The sequence below is a fragment of the Saccostrea echinata genome, unplaced genomic scaffold, assembly GCF_033153115.1.
Source record: "Saccostrea echinata isolate AGI-Se365-2 ecotype Australia unplaced genomic scaffold, CSIRO_AGI_Sech_v1 ptg000036l, whole genome shotgun sequence".
In the NCBI taxonomy this organism is placed as follows: domain Eukaryota; kingdom Metazoa; phylum Mollusca; class Bivalvia; order Ostreida; family Ostreidae; genus Saccostrea; species Saccostrea echinata.
Genome location: NW_026889785.1, coordinates 4,629,973 through 4,652,501, shown reverse-complemented (window position 1 = coordinate 4,652,501; position 22,529 = coordinate 4,629,973). Strand labels below are relative to the sequence as shown.

At 35.6% G+C, this 22,529-nt stretch overlaps 2 protein-coding genes and 2 pseudogenes across 2 annotated transcripts; 1 reads left to right on the top strand and 3 right to left on the bottom strand.

Annotated features, from left to right (window-relative positions):
* The first annotated feature begins 9,455 nt into the window (after window positions 1-9,455).
* On the top strand, window positions 9,456-12,288 carry LOC133200058 (mucin-2-like; annotated as a pseudogene).
* A 7,447-nt stretch (window positions 12,289-19,735) lies between these two features.
* Window positions 19,736-20,110, bottom strand: LOC133199910 (uncharacterized protein F54H12.2-like). The gene has a single exon (XM_061335713.1). The coding sequence runs from the start codon at window positions 20,108-20,110 to the stop codon at window positions 19,736-19,738; it is 375 nt and encodes a 124-aa protein (XP_061191697.1).
* Window positions 20,111-20,114: 4 nt separating this feature from the next.
* LOC133199909 (uncharacterized) lies at window positions 20,115-20,558 on the bottom strand. Its single transcript, XM_061335712.1, has one exon. The coding sequence runs from the start codon at window positions 20,556-20,558 to the stop codon at window positions 20,115-20,117; it is 444 nt and encodes a 147-aa protein (XP_061191696.1).
* Window positions 20,559-21,286: 728 nt separating this feature from the next.
* LOC133200056 (uncharacterized) lies at window positions 21,287-22,270 on the bottom strand (annotated as a pseudogene).
* Between the last annotated feature and the right edge of the window lie 259 nt (window positions 22,271-22,529).

Here is a 22,529-nt window from a genome sequence, read left to right as displayed (position 1 = left end):
AGGGCTTCGAATTTAGAACATTTACTCGGCACATAGGACCATTGAGCAGTGAGGGTTCTTAATGGTGCCAAGGTCTACCGTGAAAGGGGGCCTCGGTTTTTAAGGTCTCATCTCGCTCCATGATCTGAAGGTCATGAGTTGAATCCTGGCCGCGACTGAACTAAGTCGATAAAAAATAGGTAGCAACTGTTCCTTTACTATGCTCCTTCACTATGCGCTCGGGACCTTGAAGTGAAAAGCTGCGGGTCCTTTGCATGAGACCTAAAAGACCGAGGTAGGCGTAGGCACGATAAAGATTCCCCGGTGATCAATGTCCACAGGTGCCATTTCTTTCATTTCTGTTCAGACCTTCATTAAGGTACAATATTTGACAAAGATATTTTTTTTTTTAAAAAAGTGCGATTTTAAATAAATGACATGAGGGGGATCTCGTCACGGTGGATCGGTGTTTTAACATGAAAGATTGTCTGCTGAACAAAAAGGTGCAGCTATAGTTATTCCTCCATTTCTTGGAGACAGGGCAAACTTAACGCCATGGGAAGAGGCACTGAAAAAACTTTTGCCATGTTGAGGATTTATGTTGAGCGTGTTAAGGAGAGAATGAAGAAATTCAAATCATTAAAAAAAATGGCCTATTAAACACTGACATTTTCACAAAAAGTACTTATTGTAGCTTGTCTGGTTTATTTTTCAAGCCTGTTGTGCCACCCCACCCCTTATGAAAAACAGTTGTGAAAAAGAGCAATTTCCTTTTTCGAGACTTTTATTTTTAAATAGTATATCGATTACCAATGAAACTTTTGTAACGCAGCTAGGTTAAGGACTCCCATATATACGTCAGCCTATGCAGAGGTTCGGTAAAGCTATTATGACGTCACGTTAAAACAATACAAATGAATCTCCATGAATAAATACTATATGTTCTTTTTAAAACACACTTAATACTTTCGTTTATCATAAATATTATAAAGATAAATGGATGTGCAACTTATCTTTTCATAATAGCACTTAGCGTATGTAGAATGAAAGCCAGCTTGATCTCGCTGTACTTACTGAGATGACGTCATTTCTTAGTTTGACACGCAGTTTCTCTGTACTTGAGGCGTGGATCAAGCTTTTATCGTAGCTTGTAAAAATAAAAATAAGTACGAAACACGCGTAGTGGGACCAAAGGAGAGAAATACTCTGAAATATATTAATCCACATTTTATTGTCAAACTAAATTGATAATGTGTAGACTTTATATAAAGCCGTGGGGAGCACATTTGTACAGTAACGTGCTAGAATGACAGGTCCAGACCCTCGAAAATATCAAAAGTTCAACGATATCCGCTTCACTATAAATTCTGAATTTTTAAACACGTGTAGCTATTATTCCTACTATTCTGAAAAGTGCTGGGAGCTGGTTGTGCATTGTTGATTTATTCCGTAATGTAACATTATTCCAATGCGAATTACATTTTTAACTGGAGTTTATAGAAAGACGGCTAAATTTTAAACAATTCCCAAGCATGAGGAAGTTGCTCCCAGCACTTTTCGTGTAAAGGAATTTGTCTCAAAGAAAACAGAATAAATCTTATAGCTGAAAAATGACCGTATATCGTTGAACTTTTACGATCTTTGTAGTAGTACATATATGTTCTAATTTTAAAACTGTCACGTGACAAACAGCTGATGTAAGCGATGTCGCTTTGGCCGAACTCAGCAGAGACCCGATATATACAAGTGCAAACACCACAAATCACATATATCAAAACTAATGCTGTTAAAAAAAATATTTAAATTGTATTCATTTTCCCTTAATATATTAAGGCGTATATTTCATGGGCGTCCTTAACCTAGCTGCGAATCAAGTTTTGATGGCACTTATGCCATTAATAAAGAAATAAAAAAGTTATTAAACTTTTCTTAATCAACTTATTGGCATAGAATCCCCAAACTTTGTCATTTGATACATCTTGTGTCTTCAAATTGAAGGTCAGTATGACCTTATTCAATAACGTTATGACTAAATATTAATTTTTCTGATATTAATTGGCTGTTAATCATCAAACTTTGTCAGTTGATGTATTAGAATGTGCTATCTAACAAGTAGGTGAATTGTGACCGATTTTTGGAATTTCAAGGCAATATCTGAACATAATCACCATAGCTGTCAGTTGTTGCATTCTGAGGTCTCGGGGTACATTTACTAAAAAGTTCGTCGTGACCAACTTCGTGGAATTTAATACTCCAAACTCAAGTCTTAAGAAGGTTGGCATTCTATTTTATCACTAGTTTGGTTGATTGATAATTGTTGTTTTACGCCGAGTCGGCAATATTTCAGCCATATTTCGGCGGTATGAATTTAAATACTGTATGAACAGTTATGAAAGTTCATAGATTTCTCTGGCGGCCGCCAATGAGCTTACTCTTTTCGAAAACCAGAGAAACGATCTTTAACGTGCCAAGGGGTTTGCAATCCTTAACATGGGGCACAGTTTAGCGTCCCGTCCGACGGACTTAGGATTTAAAAATAAAAACTGTTGAATTTGAAATTACAAAAATGCTAATAAAAATATATATTTTAAATCTCATTGAAAAAATCAGTTTCCTTAAAGTATTGTAAAATTGCACCATGACTTACATTTGTAAAAAGAGCATGCATTGTTTGCAAACCATTGAAAAGTTTATTTCGAACAATTGAAAAATCAGAACATTCTAAAAGCTTATGGTTTATAGATATTTCACAGTGACAAGATACGCATTCAGGTTGATGTTCCCCGATCAGTAAATATGAAATGGTAAACCTTGAATGTCCAATACGTATATTGAAATATGACTTCGACGTTTCAGGCCGAAGTCAGATGATTGATTAACTTTGTTTTGTATAGCGCAAACTACAAACACATCTAATGCCATGACTTCAGGCAAAAACAAGAACAGTGTTGAGTTCCAGGATTGACAATGGACGCTTATCCAGATAAATGACAATCTTAACTTGTTTATTGTCCTCGTCATGGTAACACTGACCACTATTATAAATGACAATCTTAACTTGTTTATTGTCCTCGTCATGGTAACACTGACCACTATTATAAATGACAACCTTAACTTGTTTATTGTCCTCGTCATGGTAACACTGACCACTATTATAAATGACAATCTTAACTTGTTTATTGTCCTCGTCATGGTAACACTGACCACTATTATAAATGACAACCTTAACTTGTTTATTGTCCTCGTCATGGTAACACTGACCACTATTATAAATGACAATCTTAACTTGTTTATTGTCCTCGTCATGGTAACACTGACCACTATTATAAATGACAATCTTAACTTGTTTATTGTCCTCGTCATGGTAACACTGACCACTATTATAAATGACAACCTTAACTTGTTTATTGTCCTCGTCATGGTAACACTGACCACTATTATAAATGACAATCTTAACTTGTTTATTGTCCTTGTCATGGTAACACTGACCACTATTATAAATGACAATCTTAACTTGTTTATTGTCCTTGTCATGGTAACACTGACCACTATTATAAATGGGGTCTGCTTGGACAATCCTTTCTCTCTTTATGACTAAGAAGTAGTAAGGGGGACAGAGTACAGTCAGTATACAGTCACGATGACGTCATGGGGTTTTCCAGACCCCGCCCACATAGGTCATAATATGGGTCACAGTCAAGGGGTGAGTCTACAGTCAATGACGTCACAGGTATCTAAGTGCAAAGAGTGAGTCTACAGTCAATGACCTCACGAGGTAGTTCACAGTCAAGGGGTGAGTATACAGTCACTGACGTCACAAAATTTACGTGACTTTTTATCTTATGGGTGTTAACGGTTACACCCACAATGTATATGACGTTCCATATTTTAGCTGATAACAATCACTATGACTTTCTATATTATGGGCGTTAACGGTTACACCCACAATATATATCACGTCCCATATTTTAACTGATAACAACCAGTATACCGTTCTATATTATGGGCGTTAACGGTTACACCCCTGAGTGCGATACAGTATAAAATATGACAAGTCCTTGGATTTACATCATTTACAGTCACAGAACCAATGAACCATTCACGGTAAGCACCTGAATAATATCGGAAAATGAAACACAGAACACATGACACCATTGATATAGGTTTTAATAAGAGATAAACCTTATGATATTATACGATATAAACATTTTTGTTAAAAAATCATTTATTGGTAAAAATCAGTGGACAACATAGCTAGGTTCCTCCGATTAAAATTAATTGCGTTTCAAAGATACTTGTAGAAGACATTTGAAACAATAGCTGGTTCACAATGGTACACTATGATACATAATGGTAGTCTTTTTCAATAAAATACAAACAAAACATAAAGGTATAATCAATTGAAATTAAAATTTATAACTCTTTAAAAAATCACAATGGTACACTATTTTAGACAATGGTAGTCTTTTTAATAAAAATACAAACAAATCATAGAGGTATAATCAATTGAAATTAAAATTTAAACTCTTTAAAAATGTTTAACATAATCAATCAACATGGATGTCTGCAACAGGTCGACTCTCATGCTGTCAACCAACTCATTCATTTTCATAAATAATAAACAAAATATCTATAGGGATAATCAGGTTAACTTAGAATTTACTACAAGAGGACTCTCAAAAAGTCGAGCAACTCACTCGGTAACCCAATCCCTTTGAATGATAGAAAGAAAAGTAACTCTAACATGTATATGTTTCATACAATGTTTGCCAGAGTTAACTTTCTTGGCATTGTTCACAATGGTACACTATGATACACAATAATAGTCTTTTTTCAATAAGAAAAAGAGGTATAATCAATTGAAATTAAAATTTATAACTCTTTAAAAAATCTTTAACATAATCAATAAGCATGGATGTCTGCAATAAGTCGACTCTCATGCTGTCGACCAACTCATTCAGGGCATCCAATTCCCTATGAAGGGGGAAGGCAACGCCAACTGCACGTTTTAAGAAATCCAAACTGGCCACAGCTGTAGTGTTAGACTGCCCAGGTGATTGGGTCAAGTAACCACCCTTTGCCGCGGTGGTGTTGAATTCGGGCGACTGGGGCGAGTACCCGGTAATTGTCGCGTTGGTGCTGCAATCCGGCGACTGGGGCGAGTACCCGGTAATTGTCGCGCTGGTGCTGCAATCCAGTGACTGAGGCGGCGACTGGGGCGAGAACCCAGTACTAGTCGCGGCGGCGCTGCATTCCGGCGACTGGGGCGAGTACCGGGTAATTGTCGCTACTGCCTTGAGTCCCTCTGAGGACCAACACCCGGGAGTTCCGTCTTCTCCTATCCTCTCCTCCAGTTTTTTAAATCTTAAAGGGTCCCTTTTTCGGAATACAAAAAAAAAAAAAAAAAAAAGGAAAGATAACTACTAATTTTTTTTCTCCAAAATTTAATAAAGTAATGACAGCTTTTATTATATGCCAAATTCAAAAGTTGGAAATTTATTTCGCTTGTATTATATGTATACTATGTACTATAGTATATCAATAAAAATTTAAAGAAAAATAATTGTAAAAATGAAAAACACACACACACACACACAAATAGCCATATGTTATCTTAAGTTGGTGATTATGGTATCGTCATCCCTTCTCTTTTGTTGATCGTCATCTGTTCTCTTTTGTTGCTTTAGTCTTCTGCAGATAAATCAAATATTTACAAACTCACAATGCTACGTCAAGTCCTAGTTGAAATTTGAGGTAATGCATGTATAGTAAGTCTCAAAACGAAATGTTTGAATATGGTATAACATATAAACAATTACACGTTAACATAATATTAAATAATTGTTAAAGAAATTCATAAAAATAAAACATACCTTTGATTTAAAATGTAGGAATCCTCCGTTTGGGATAAATGTCTCTTTCGAGATGGGTTGGCTCTGGGTGTTTTCTATATCAATATCAATGTTAGGTTTTATATTAAAAAAGTGGGGTTTTCTTATGTAATTATAGAAAATACATTTAACTTATTTCAAATAGTAATATATCTCTTATTTAAAAATATTGTAATTTTATTTTTGTATTATTTTTGTAGAATTTATACTCAATTTTCTTAGCATTCAACTTACCCTGGTTGAAATGCATTAAGGCAGAGTTCCTCTCCTAATGCCACCCATTCGTCCTCAAAATCCTTAAATGTTCTTGCCTTTTCCTGATCCCTATTTTTAAAAAAAATAATATAACATTAACATTTTTAAAGCCTAAATTAATGTTTAAAAAATATAACAAAATATATAAGGGGGTATTTATATAATATATTATCAAAGATGATCACAAAAGATTGGATTTTTTTTTAAATTAAATTTGATTTAATGCTTTATTATTTTAACATTTAAGATACATATATTATTAGTTTTACAAAATTTTAAAACTGAAATAGGAAAAATACACTTACATCATGTCTAGATATTTCTGCGCCATTATGTTGGAGGATTGTCCTAAGCTTATAATGGTAATTCCTTGACTGATGGTAGAGAGAAGGAAACGGCTCGTATTTAAAGTTGTTCGCTTTTGGGTGTGATCTAAAACGTGATTTTACAAAGGTGGACATGGGGCTAAATGTCCTTTTGGGGTTAACATCGATAAAGTCCCTTATGGGGGTCAACATTGCGAAAGTCCTAAAAAAGGATTAACGTTCATGTCAAGTCAGCACGGTTGAAAATTGCGCCAAAACTGACATGTGTCTGTTGCGTAGCATTTATCCTTCTACGGGTTGGCTTATTTTCTAAAACTTCTTAATGCAAAAATTCAACTAATGACGACAGAATTTTAATAAACTCTTGACCAATAATAATTAAAATTTATTTTACAAAGAGCCGAATAAATTCAATTATTTCCCACATCACAATCCATCAATCGACAATTCCATATCGCGATCGAGTGATGTTGTATTTAACTGGAGTTATTAAACCAGATACTGTCTCAGATATAGTAGTAGTAGTCATAGTTATTCATGCTGAAGCTCATAAAAGGCATAAAAAGTCATTTAACATATAAATAAAGATTATTAATTTCAAAACGGAGAAGTTGTAAGGAAATGTGATGCTGGTCTTGTAATATCTATTACTACATTTTGTGGAATGAATTTGAATTACTCTATTCTGCAAATAAATTAATCTTTGTTTCTCTATTTTGATGTTTATGTGGAATAATTTCATTTTAATATCCAGAAAGAAAACTGCGCCAAAACTATCACGCGTCTCTTGTGTAACTCTCAAGGATACAAGTTTATCTATACCTACATTAGTGTTAAGAAAAAAAAAGTTTGTCAAGAATAGCCTTGAAAATCGCACCCAAACTATCACGTCTCTTGTGTAACTCTCAAGTTCATCAATACCTGAGTGCTCAGTAAAAAAGTTTGACAAGTTTAGCCTTGAAAATTGCGCCAAAACAAAAATACACCTGTTGCGTAGTATTTATCCTTCTTCGAGTCGACTTATCTTCAAAAACCTTATTAATCTAATAATTAAAATTATTAACATACACGTCCCTAAAATTTTAATCAACTCCCGATCAATCAAAATTAGAATTTATGTAAAAAAAGAAAGCTGAAAAAGTACAACCACTTCCAATATCACAATCCATCAATCGACAATTCCATATATCACGATCGAGCGATGTTGTATGTAACTGGAGTTCTTAAATCAGATTAAGTTTCAGATAAAGTATTAGTTATAGTTATTCATCTTAAAGCTAAGAAATTTTAAAAAGTTATAAATTTATTTTAAAGCTCACAATTTAATTCAATTCAATTTATTTACACAAATCCATGTAAATGGTACATGAAATATATAAACATATAAAACATACATGTATACGTGCAAAGGACAAGGCAAAAATGTAAGAGTATTTTGCTGACCAAGGAGAACGGACCGTACTATTAATTTTATTAATAAATACACAGAATCAACATCATTTTGGCACATGACTTCAAAAAACTTTATGGTGTTTTTTTTGGATTAGAGCAAAATTTTTAGTTAAAAAAATAATGTCCTTTTCTGAATTAGGTTGTAAAACATGGCTTAGATAAGCTGATCCCCTGACCTGTACCAAAAAAAGGTTATCTATAAGGTTACAAACTGGATCATTACCTTATCCCTCATCCCTCCCCCAAATAAACAAAACATTTTCTGTTGACAATTGTTTACCATACATCTTTTATGTGTGAATTTCTAAACAGACACTAAAACAATAAAACTCATTAAAGTGATAAATTATGTTATTCTATGTGTCTGGGGAGATGTTGACCAGGGTACTTCGCGCGCTTTTTAATCACGTGCATATATGACCTGGCCAAAGTGTGCAAGATGGATGGCAGAACAACATTCGTAATTATGCTCGTAATTATTATGTCATGGCTCGTTATGGTACAAAATGCACCTGTAGATCGAAAGGTGCTAACTTGCTACTGGCCCGATTGTCGCGAAGTCCGTGTGAATGTGACTGAGGTTCGAGAAGTATTCGTTACTTCATGTAGACTGAACCTTGTGGTTGTTTTTGGTGACCCGACCATGATCAAGATACGGGATCTTCATGGTCATATTTGCGGTAAGTACAAATTATGCATTTTTACACAAAATTTAAAAGCATATAAATTAGATTTCGACTGCAACCTCCCCCTCCTTTTTTTTGGAACAGTAAATACTGAATCCGCCACATAAAGATCATGATGTACGTTGCATCCTATAAAAACCTTTTTTTTTTTGGCGTGTGTATAAAAAATGTACACCATTTTTTTATTTCAAATATTGAAATTGTAGTAAGTATTATTTCAAAATCAGTACCCCGAACACTTTACAAGTGGCTTTTGCTACGTCACGTGGTATTGATTTTTCTGCTAAAGGCCACTCGGCAAACCTCGTTAGATGAGGTACGATCTTATTACGGTTATTCCTGAATATAACACATGAAGGTCACAGTGTGCCGTTGAATGATCCTTTTTATTTTTTATGTATATAGTAATCGGTAGTAGGTATCATATAAAAAAAGTTGTAATCAAGTAACCTCCATACTGAATAGTCGCATAACACAAACGTGTAGCTCAATTGCTACGTCACGTGATATTATTGATTTTTTTTTGCTTAAGGGTGTGTGTGTGTGTGTAAACCCTTCCTGTCTTTTTTGGTAATTCCCGAATCCGCCACATGAAGATCAGACTTTGCAATGAAATTATGAACAATATTTTTTATTTCAAATAAATGAAACGGTAGCAAGTGTTACTACAAAATCAGAAACCTCCACTACCCCGACAGGAGACACCGTGAAGTTCCAGATGTGTCTTGTGTTACGTCATATTGATTTTTCTGTTCAAAGACGCACATGTAATACCCCTCTTCTTTTACACATAAAGAAAACTGTAGTATGTGTCATTATAATAATCTGTTGTTTACAAGGATGTTTTTAGTTCATGATTTTTTTTTATAGAGGCAACATTCAGTCCCACGGCACCAAAGCATACCACGATCGGGCAAACAGGTATATACCTTTGAAATATTATTTATTATTAATAAGTATCGAGCGTGGTTGTTACATATGTGACATTGCTATATCTGTAGTAGTAGTAGTAGTAGAAGTAATAATGTAAAACAATCCTTTTATTTATTTTTTTAAATGTAAATTAAAAGAAAGACATGTAGTGTATGTTTGTGATTAAGATAAACTGTAGTTTAAAAATATTTATAATTGTTTTCCATAGAGACATCAACCACTATCTTCTCCTCCACTATTGTTCCTGCGACAGACACTCACAGTGAGCCTACACAGGTCTCATCTGGTACAGCAGGTATGAATGAAAAGCCACGTGATCTAGGAGGTCAGCTTTTTCCCAGAGGCGTGACTTATACTACATCACGTGACATTATTGATAAATTCTCCCTCTGTAGTAATGTGTTGTAAACATTCCTTTGATTAGGGGTTTTAAAGAAATGCAAAAATAAACAAATAAATAAAATAATTGTTTATGTGCATGTCCTTCCAAAAATATGTTGTTAATGGTAATATTTTTAATGAGTATTTTTTTATTTATAGAGACAACATCAAACGTCGTTGTCACAACACCTAAGCTGACCAAGTCTGGGCAAACAGGTATATACGTTTGAATTATTATTAATTACTTGACTTTGTTGTATCTGTAGAAGTGGTAATGTAAACAATCATGTAGTATATGTGTGTGATTAAGATAAACTGTAGATTAAAATAGTATCTCCCATATTTCATAATATTATAACTGTTTTTCATAGAGACATCATCAACCACTATCTTCTCCTCCACTATTGTTCCCCCGACAGACACTCACAGTGAGCCTACACTGGTCTCATCTGGTACAGCAGGTATGAATGATTGCATATATGTGTGCTTCCAATAATATATTGTTTTACAATGGTAATATTTTTAATGAGTATTTTTTTTATTTATAGAGACAACATCAAACGTCAGTGTCACAACACCTAAGCTGACCAAGTCCGGGCAAACAGGTATATACGTTTGAATATTATTAATTACTTGACTTTGTTGTATCTGTAGAAGTGGTAATGTAAACAATCCTTTTATTTATTTTTTAAAATGTAAATTCAAAGAAGGACATGTAGTGTATGTGTGTGATTAAGATAAGCTGTAGTTTAAAATATCTCCCATATTTAATAATACAATAATTGTTTTCCATAGAGACATCAACCACTATCTTCTCCTCCACTATTGTTCCTGCGACAGACACTCACAGTGAGCCTACACAGGTCTCATCTGGTACAGCAGGTATGAATGAAAAGCCACATGACTTATGCTACGTCGCATGACATTATTGATAGTTGTAGTACAAGTGTGATTAGAATAAACTATTCATGATCCTTAATTTTTTTTATAGAGACAACATCAACCGTCACAGCAGAGGTAACAACAGTAGGAATCGCTGTTCAAACAGGTAAATACTTTTTAACTGAATTAACTACTTTTAGTTACTGATTATCCACAAAATGAGATGGTGATGTGAATCACTAAGCACTCTTCCATTGAAAGTAATTATGGATTATAAATACTTTTGATTTAACTTTGAAGAACGATAAAAATAATAATAGAGCAACGTTGACATATCTTACATTTTAATTTTTTTTAAGAATCAGGACAGAACATTCTTAAAAAACTCTTGGAGAGTTTGAATAAACCATTGGAGGATGGCGAAACCCTTACAGATAAAAGTCTTGGTAATAATGTGGTCAATTGTATTACATTGGGTGTTTGTATTTTGATATTAATTTGTATTCTGTTATTCAATAGAAAACAATGTCATTTTAACCGTAAGAAGTCTAATAAAAAAGTGAATCATATTTATAAGCCAAATAATTATAGGCAAACTTTCCAGTTTGATTTGGAAAATGAAGAAGAAGAAGAAGATATAATATACTGACTACTTAAAAATTAATAATAATATTAATAATTATACTTCAGTTGATTTTTTATAGGGTTTTTAGCATGGGCAGTAGCAACTACCTTTACGGTAGCAATGCTGTTATTAAAAAAATGGCTTAAGAAAAAATGCGAGAACCTCATGAAAGATGATAATGTGTCTACACCCCCCCCAATCCGTTGATGATCCCTCTTCCTCCTCCACATCCGATGATCCTAACCTACCCACCATTCATGTTGTTGTTCCCTCCACCCCCACTACCATTCACGATGATGATGATGATGAAAATGATCAGGCTTCACCCACCACCACTATTAATGATGATGATGACACCAACCCGCCTCCTAGAACAAGTACCCCTTCGTCCCCGAATGTTAACGAAAGCCAAAGACCCCTCATCACACCTCTGTCCTCCGTCACCACCTCCCCAGATGTTGAGGAAGAATGTGTAGCTCGAAACACTAGGTCAAAGCGACAATTGAAATTTTAGGTCTTGTTAACGAAAGCAAAACTTTACATGTAAATGATAGTGGTTTTTATGTTTGATTTTTACATTGAGATTCGGTTTTTAATAATCTTTTTACAACATTGAAAGTCAGTTTTTTAAATAACCCTTTGATTCATTAAAATTTCAGTTGTTTTTAATATTTGACTTTTTACAATATTGAGATTATGTAATCATCTATTTACAACATTGAGATTCAGTTTTTAAATAACCGTCTGATACATAGAAATCCAGTTGTTTTATTCTAGAGTGGGTAGAGATCAAGTGAGTTGTCTTTCTTGACTTGAAAGTATTTTAATGTATATTTTTTACCGAACTGTTTAGAGGTAATTTGCTGTTGTTTTCAACGCAAAAAGGTCACAACATAATTTTGTTACTCTTTTTGACATAATAATGTCTCCAAACATTTTAATTGATTCTTTTTTACCAAAAAAATGTTCTCAGATATTTTTGAGGATTTTTGTTGTTTTTTTTTTGGACAAAAAATGTCTTTAGGTATTTTTGTAGTTTTTACTATTTTTTTTTGTTGAAAGAAAATGTCTTAGTTAGATTGTGAGTTTTTCATTGTCATTTGCTTACATGCTGTTAAATTTTTTTCATAAAAAATGTCTTAAGGTGTTTTTATACATTTTTGCCTGTAAATTTTTTTTGTTGATTTTGTTGAAAGAAAATGTCTTAGTTAGATTGTGAGTTTTTTCATTGTCATTTGCTTACATGCTGTTAAATTTTTTTTCATAAAAAATGTCTTAAGGTGTTTTTATACATTTTTGACTGTAATTTTTTTTTGTTGATTTTGTTGAAAGAAAATGTCTTAGTTAGATTGTGAGTTTTTCATTGTCATTTGATTAAATGCTGTTAAATTTTTTTTTAATAAAAAATGTCTTAAGGTGTTTTTATATATTTTTGACTGTAAATTTTTTTGTTGAAAGAAAATGTCTCAGATAGAGTGTGAGTCATTTGTTTACATGCTGTTAAATACTATAATTAAAAACAAGTGTTCTTATGATTGTTGTTGTTATTTATGAATATATATATTTTAATGTGACAAAAAGATGGGTTTTTACAACATGAAATTGATGTTTTTTAAAAATGTAATTTGAAGGTATGGCACAAGACAGTTTACTAAAAGAAATCCTTGACACCTTGGAGGATCCGGACACCGTGCAGTTATTTGCAACAGCTAATGGTTTAGTCGGTGATGCAGAGGTCGAGAACCGATTAAGGGAACTCCAATGGGATAAGCACATTGACAATTTATGGCAGGAGGTTCTCTCTGATATGGAGTCTCCTCCTAAAAAAAAGTGTCATTCTCTCAATGATGGCAATCAACCTTCTACAAGTAGGCAGGTGGGGGGCGATGGGGAAAGTTCCGATTCTAAGGACACATTAGCAAAACCTTACTATATATGGAAGAGAGATACCAGGACCTTCAAGAAAAATCTGGCCCGCGACACCACGTTCAAGGTCAAATTCAATGAACAGTGGAGGGGGGATAAATTAATAGATATCCAAAACAAATTACACGAGATGTTCGACGACCTGTTGTCGCAGGCCAGGGGTCACGATGCGGATTTGGGAAGGGTGGTCCTAAGTCATCCGAGTTTAAACAATCCTATCGTCGTGCCGCTGCAGTCCTGGGAAATTCTGAATGCAGATGTCGTCATGTCTGAGATCACCAAGGTACTCAATTCGAACAAAAGCTTACCCGTAGACGAAAACCTGCTAGTCACCATTGGGTCTATTGATTTGCCTAAAGGGGGAGGTAACCCTAGAAAATTACCCATTACAACTCTTTTCGGAAAGGAAAGAATCACTTTTTCACGTACAAAATAATGACAATTTATGTATGGCCATTTCCATCGGTCTGTGTTTTCTAAAAACGTGTAAGAAAGTAGATACGGAAACATGGAACAATTTAGTGGGGAATGATCCTGGAACGATGCTAAATCACGCCCTCAAACACCGCACTGTTTCTCAAACATATTATGACAATATCTTGAAAACGTCGAGACAAAAAATGCAAAGCGAGTTGGCGATGTGGCTGTGTGAAAAGGCCGGTGTGCCCAATGACAGGTATTTAGGTCTGAATGATATCGAACCTTTCGAAAATTTACTTGATGTCTCAATCAACGTCGTGTCCTCTGCCGTTGGAAACAAATTTGTCAGGGTCACAGAGGATCAGGGTAAGCCGCGTCTCTATTTGTATCACGTTGATTCGGAACAGGAAAAACACTGGCATGGAATTGCTAGGATACAAGGATTTTTTAAGGCGTCGTATTTTTGCCATTCTTGTTTAAAACCGTATAAAAATAAATCAAAACACTCTTCTGCCACCTCTTGTGAAGTATGTTTACATGACAACTGTCCAGAAACAGACGTCCAAATAGGTTGTCGTTCCTGTGGTCGGATCTGTCGGTCAAGGACGTGTTTTGAAAGACACAAACAACAAAGAGTTGTCAAGAAAAAGAGTTATCCCCCCGCCTGTGACGTGTTTTACCAATGTAAAAAATGTAGAGTCACTCTGGAACATGCTAAGCGCTCTCCCCATTTACACATTTGTCAAGAATGGTAGTGCCCCAACTGTCGGGAATATCAAACCGGGGAACACAATTGTTATCAAAAATCGTTTGGATCTGAAATTGAAAAGATAAACAAGAAATTTATTTTCTATGATTTTGAGACCCGTCAAGATGACATTTTTCGTTGCGAGAAAGGATATAGACCGCCTTGCATCAGATGTCGCCATTGTGTTAAAGAAGAACGCCAGTGCTCAAACTGTAGACTCTGTCATCACTGTCGTGACCCATCCTGTGGTCTGCAACAGCACAAAGTAAATTTTGCTGTACTACAGACCACATGTCACCAATGCGAAAAAGAGGAACTAGTGGAAGGTGCTACCTGTCATTATTGTGGAACACGTTGTGGAAAATGTTCCCGCACCCGAAAAGGAGAATATTTGTATTCCCCTTGTACCGACACTTGTGGGAAAAGGGAACTCGTATTTTCTGGTGACAGCGCTGCCGATTAGTTTTGTGCTTACATCACCAGTAAACACTGTAGAGACTCGATTTTAGTTGCACACAATGCCAAAAGTTTCGACTTGTACCCCGTTTTAGAAGTTCTCATCGACCGTCACTCCATTCGACCGAACAAGATTATATATAACGGTTCGAAAATCATGTACATGCACATTGCCCAAAAACTGAATTTAACTTTTGTGGATTCTCTGAATTTCCTTCCCATGAAACTTGCTAAAATACCAGAAGCCTTTGGACTGAAGGAACTCTGTAAAGGATACTTTCCTCATTTATTTAATACTAAAACCCATCAAAATTACGTGGGGCCGTATCCAGGATTAAAGTATTATGGGTACGATTTCATGTCGACTGGGGAGAGGAAAAAGCTTGCAGAATGGCACGCAACGAAACAGAGCGAAACCTTTAACTTTCGATAAGAAATGTTGCAATATTGTCGCTCAGATGTTGACATACTGAGACGGGGCTGTCTGGAATTTAGAAATTTAATGATTAAGGTGACGACTATCAAAGAAAACATTGTCCAAGCAGACGGAACCGTTAAGAAAAGAACCACGTTTGGAATCGACCCATTTGATTACGTCACCATTGCAAGCGTTTGCATGGGGATATTCAAGTCTCTATTTTTGAAGGGAAAATACAAGATAGAAATCACCAAAGACGGGGAGTCTGATTGGTATGACATCGAATATTTGGAGGGACTAGAAGTGGTCAATATCGATGATTCCTGGACGTCCTTAGTCGACTTAAAAAATGACGAAAATGTGCAGATAGGAGGACGACATTTCAAGAGTCCTATAGCAGTAGTACCTTCTCAAGGTTATACGAAACGCGACAATTACAGTAAGATTTCCATCCAGTGGTTAGAATGGTTAATGGAAAAAAGTCGTCAGCGGGGAACCCCTCTACATATTTCTCACGCTCTCAATGGAGGTGAATACCAAGTTCCTGGCACCAATTATAGATGTGACGGATTTGTTCAGAACCCCAAAGAAAAAGGAACTATTTACGAATTTTATGGTAAGACTTGACCATAGAGTTCACTTTTTAGATCTAACATTTGCCCCCTTTCCCCCAAAACTGAAGGGGGGCGGGGGGCGGCGGCGGCGTATCTGGACTTAACTACGAATACATGAGGGTTTAAATGTTTTTTTGTATCTATATAGGTTGTGTGTTCCACGGTTGTCCCTCCTGTTACCCAGAAGACCGGAATAACATCAAACATCCTTCCACCAATCAGACAATCAACGAATTATACAATATGACGATAAACAGAGAAAAAGAACTTAAAAATTCGGGATACAAGTTGGTTACCATATGGGAGCATCAATTTAAATATCAGCTGGACAAGAATGTGGCATTACAACAATTCGTGTCGACATTAGATCTTCAAGACAGACTTGACCCACGTGACAGTTTTTTTGGTGGTAGAACCAATGCCATCAAACTACATTACAAAGCTGCAGAAGACGAAACCATACAGTATTACGACTTTACTAGTCTCTATCCATGGACAAACAAGTATTGTCGCTACCCTGTTGGCCATCCTACCATCGTCACAGACAATTTTCAGGGCTTGTCACAATACTTTGGACTTGCCAAAATTAAAATTCTCCCTCCCAGAAAACTTTTCATCCTGTGCTTCCTTATAATTCGAACGGAAAATTGAAATTTCCACTATGTAGAACTTGTGCGGACAAGGAAAATCAAAATGAATGTACATGTTCTGTAGAAGAGAGAGCCATCACGGGTACGTGTTGTACTCCCGAAATTCAAATGGCAACGTCAAAAGGGTACAAAATATTAAACATTTATGAAGCCTATCATTTTACAGAGTCGTCAAAATACGACGTCGAGTCGTGTGAGGGAGGATTGTTCGCTCAGTATGTGAACATGTTCTTAAAAATTAAACAGGAGGCTTCGGGATTTCCGACCGAATGCGTTACGGAAGAAGCCAAATGGAAATACATAAGGGATACCAAGAAAGAGAGGGCATACAATTAGACTATGATAAAATTTTAAAAAATCCGGGTTTGCGATGTTTAGCAAAACTATGTTTAAATAGCTTTTGGGGTAAATTTGGTCAGAGGTTAGGCATGCAACAGTCTATGTTCATTCACGGGTCAGAAGCTGAAAAAAATTTTCAGATGCTTTCAGATCCAACGAAAATACCACACAATTTTCACATTGTTTCAAGAGACATACTTCATTTAGAATGGAGTAACAACCCTTTGTTTACTCAATTCGATAACAAAACCAATATATTCTTAGCCTCTTTTACCACCATGTGGGCTAGACTGAAATTATACAGTGTTCTCGACGAATTAAACGAAAATGTGTTGTATTTTGATACAGACAGTGTCATCTTCAAGACTAAAAAGTCGGACGATTTGAGTTATCTACCCATTGGTAATTATTTGGGGGAGTTAACAAACGAGATTTCCCCACAAGATGGTTACATTGTTGAATTTGTGTCAGGGGGTCCTAGGAATTATGCTTACCGTACGCTGTCGGGAAAAGAAGAATGTAAAGTCAGGGGATTTACACTGAACTGGGCTAACTCGAAACTGATTAATTTCGATGCTATTAAATCGATTATCTGTACCTCACACGGCCGACAAATCGAAATAGTCAACCCTTGTAAAATATCGAGGGACAGTAGAAAGAGAAAATTGTTAAACAGAGTAGAAACTAAAAATTACAAAATGGTTTACACCAAAAGGAGAATTCTTCCTAATTTAGACACGTTGCCATTTGGATTTTAATCATTAATGTAAAAAAAAAACTCAGTTTGTTATGTTATTTTTTTTTATTAATTATAATAACAAATAAATGATTAACAAGACATTTTTGTTCATTGTTATAAAATTGTCAATATGTTAGCCAAGGTGTAGTTTTTTTCTTCCGTCGAACATAAGAAATTCCAGGAGGTATTCCGGCGTTTTTCTTCTTACTCACATAGCCAGTACCATTTTGTATCAAACTGGTTTTATCCATAAGGTCATTGACATTTTGTCCTTGATCTTCAGGGATGATTTCTTGTGCCGAAATAGCTTGAGTCGACTGATCTTTGGCTTGGTCCAATTTTTGAAGTAGATGTTCATATTTAAGTTTCGGCACAAGTATCATTTCCCTCGCCATTTGCCTTTGAAATATTGCACAATAGGTCTTAGTAGGAGTGACACTAAAGAAATATGTTTCAATAAAATCCGACGTTTCTCTCGGTTGATGACTTCTCTGGATCCAAGGGATCGAATGTACGATTCGTAAGGTTTCAGTTGGTTTATATACTTTTTGGGCAAAGGGCAAGTTCCAGTATAAATGTTAAGTGCTATTTCACTAAGCACATCATACTGTTCACTGGTCAAGGTTTTGACGATTACTTTTTGTTGTGTATTGTCCGCATACACGAGAAATTTTAAAAGAGCCTCGTGTTTCTTTATTGTTTGCTTCATAATTGAATACTGAGACGGAAATATGTAATCGTACTTATTATATAGGTTGGTAAATGATCATCTCTTCGCCTGGGAAAATACGAGACCTTAGCTGATACTCTCGGTTTTGTGTTGGTTCAAGACAAACATGCAAGTAACCAAAATTGGGTCGAGTTGCGGATTCGTATGCCGCTTTAGAAAAGGGAACCTGTCCTGGTAATATTTGTGATCCAAAAGTGATGGCCTGTTTAGAATCACGGTAATTCTTAAACAAAATTACATTAAGGCAATTCAATGAAATGGTCCTTGCATATTTCCCCGGAGGTTCTGGGACAGCATCACTGTGGTCACGTTTCTATGATGAGATGTCACTGTGAACAGATGTACACAATCTTGAGATTGTGCGACTTGTAACATGAGATCATCCAGCACCACTATGGTGTGATTGACCCCCTCTGTATACTGCTCAATGTCTTCTTTAGAAGGCAAACCTTTGTGTAATGAAAAGTTTGGTATTGTCTGCACCATTTCCTCAAACATAGGTTGATGTTCAGAATAAGCATAAATTATTCTATCTACAGGTGTGGTAAACATTCCATTTGCATTTTGTAAAAGTGTTTTAGTAAAATGTGTTTTCCCACTTTGTGTACTGCCACATATTAAAATGATGGTGGGTGTTGAAAACGGTAGCAAGGAACGAGTGTTCCACCATTCATTCATACTGTCTGTGTCCATGTTTCTCAGTCGCCAGACTTCCCCAAAATGAAGTTCCGAGTAATGTCATATATATATATATATATATATATATATATATATATATATATATATAATAAATTACTCCCGTATATACTTTTCATGAATTTTTAATGATACATAAAATATTCATGCATAAAACTTTTTACAAAACCATCATTGAATTGAATGTCACTAGAAAATAAATTATACACACAATTTAATGACTTTTTGAAACACAATCTTGCAATTAAGAATACCAATACATAAAGTCCACACATATCAGAATAACGTGGTTGTAGTTGTACGGATTTGAAATGACAGTGTACACTGTTTTTAATAAGAAAGTTTTGAATATCTTGATTGTAATCAGCTGGTGATTTTCCAAGGCTGTCGAAAAACTCTGCTTGCAATGGACTGTACATTAATATTGCCACCCAGTGTTCTCCGGGAAATGGTAAAGGTTGTGTATTGACGATGAAGGCGCTTGGAAATTCTGTAATCATTTGAGGCAGTGTATTACTAGCAAATACACCTTTTACAAATTTTCTTAAGCAAGGATCTGTTTTCACCATATTTAACAGTTGTGATGAATTCATGGTTGAATGTAGTTGATGTCACGTGATTTGTCGACCTCAAGTAAAGATGAAAATGTTGCAAATACTACAACATTAGCGGCTTTGGTTGTTGCTTGTTTGAATTTCAACTCCAGTCTGGTGTTTCCCCTACGAATTAGGTTTAAATACTCTTCTCCAAACCCACACGGATCTACCGTGAATACAAAAAGTGAGTATCCACTTCCAAAATTATCACGAGTGATAATCAGTCCAGCGTCGTTGTTCCATTTCCCAGAGGCTTCAAATAAGCGAGCATAGGCAGCTGAATAATGTCCTGCCGTGAAGTCTGTTTTCAGTGGTCTTCCGGGAACGCTTTCTCCGTTGATGTATACCCCGACATCTGATAATCCCATATGCTCAAAGATAAACCTCCTTGGCTTTACCACGACGTCTTCTTTTAAGAATTTTCTCCACTCTATAAGAAACGTCTTCTGACTTTATGACTTTTTGAAGCTCAGGCTCATAGAATGTACCTTCTATAGGGTCGTCTGCTAAATCTTTTAACTTGTACACAGGTAATTGACCGCGTTTGTATCTTTCACTCACTTTAAAAAACTTTTCTGTCCATTTCTGTTGGTAGTCTCTTTGAAAAGGGTATTTTAGTTGTGATATTCTGACATTCCCCGAAAGATAAGACTCGAGTCTTATTTCATCGACATTTTCTTGGTTCACATTGGTTGGAGCATTCCCACCTAATGATCTGTGAGGTCTATTGTTGTAACTGTTTACCAAGTCTTGCAAAACATTCACAAAACGGTAGGTTCGATTCTTCATGAAATAACGATACATTAGGTTCTTCATGGTTCGAATTACCCTCTCGGCATAATTTGCTTTTGTTTCATTTTGAGTGTATATGACGTTTATTCCCTCTTTTTTCAGAAATGTCTTTACCCAACGATTTTTAAATTCGCTACCCTTATCTGTTCTAAGGGTGTTAGGTTTTCGTCCTTTTTGGAAAACTGATTTTAAACCATCAACAATGTTCTGATGATGTTTATTTTGTAAGGGGACTATAAATAAATATCGACTAAATATATCAATAAGCACTAATAAGAATTTAAATCCATCATTATGGGATGCAATGTTTGAAACGTCTGCCAAGTCACCATCCCACATAGAGTCAATGGTGTTCACTATCACCTTTGAACGCGGAAATGTTTTACGAATAGGTTTATACAGACTATAAGAATCTTCATTGTTTAAAATTCTCCGTCTACCAATCTTGTATTTGCCTTCCTGTTTAACAGCTTGATATAATTTTTCAGGCCCTGCATAGGCCCCCGATTTACCGGGGGTGTAGTAGAGCTCTCTTAAGTAATCCGTATAGTCTGGCATACTGAAACATAATAATGATCTCTCTCTTCGACTGTAACATTTTATATCATTGTAAAAAAAAATACAAGGTATATTTTGAACTATTTTATTATGATATTGTTAGAATGAAATAGTAACATAAAAGATAGATACACAATAAATAATAAATATATGTTACACCCATATCATTAATTATGTTGGATTAGTGTTCATTGTCATTCAAGATCATTCTCAATGGTTTCCATGTCTTGTAAATCACCTGCGTTACATTCCATTGATATATTGTCTTGTGGATCGTAGCCAAAGGGGGTACATTCAGGGCAGCTTAACATTCCAAGCTGATTTTGATGAGACTCGCTGAGCATGCAAAGTTCAATGTCTTTTAGTTCTGGAACACATTCATGCATCTCCCCGATGACATCGATAAGTCTGGCAAATTTGTTTCTGTTTAGAGTTACACCTTTCCTTGTAGGTATAGGTTCTTGAACATTGTCTGGCTTCCAAAAGTGTCTTATGTCCACTGTCGGATAGCCTGGTGATAACGAAACGAACACACCTCCACCAACATGCCACTGTGCTTCTTCATCCTCTTTTCCAGTATTGTCAATGTAGTCTTGAATACCTGGTAAAAGAGATTCAAACTTTAACCAACGGGCTAAAGGAAAGGTAACTCCCTTCTTGGTGGCAATGAAACGACCATGCGATTCTGTGAAATGACGGATGTGGACGTAAATCTCCCCCTTAAAAGGCATGACGGTGAGGAATAGGTCATTAAAGTCATCCAAACTTATCCTACATCATGGCTCCTGAGACTGTTGATGATCGACTTTCTTTGATTGATTTCTGGAACCTCCTCTTTCTTTAGTACTAACGACTAATGATCTTGCCATGGCCAGCTTCTTTTCGTACTCAGACTTTGTGTCATCATCCTTATTTATTAGGAGTCCGGATAAGTCAGCTTGATTGGCTTTCATTAATGCCATTCTAAGTCCCATAAAAGCTCTCGAACCTCGACGTAAAATGAAGCTGATCAATTTTCTGTTTTTGTCATAGCTGGTTTTCTCAGCGTCTATCTGTTGTCTCATTTCATCGGTAATTATGTTTGAGGCGTAAAGATGTCCCGCAACAGGAACAGCCATCATCTTCTTCACCATTGTCGAGTAGTTTGCCTTAATCAAGTCTTGATGTTTTTGCTCCATTTCTGCTGCTGACAAGGATCTCACGAGGAACAAAAAAAAAAGCAGAGTTGTATCCTGTCTGAGATTTGCTCAGAACTGATGAAACTTTTTGAAATTTTCAAAGTTTATATATGATTCAAGTCACGTGGCTCGTGACTGTAGAATCATGTCTGTAAAATGAACCAATTGTAGAATTTTTGACTGTAGAACGCACCGACTGTAGAATGCACTTCCTGTGGAAATCTGTTGACTGTAGAACGCACTGACTGTAGATCAATTG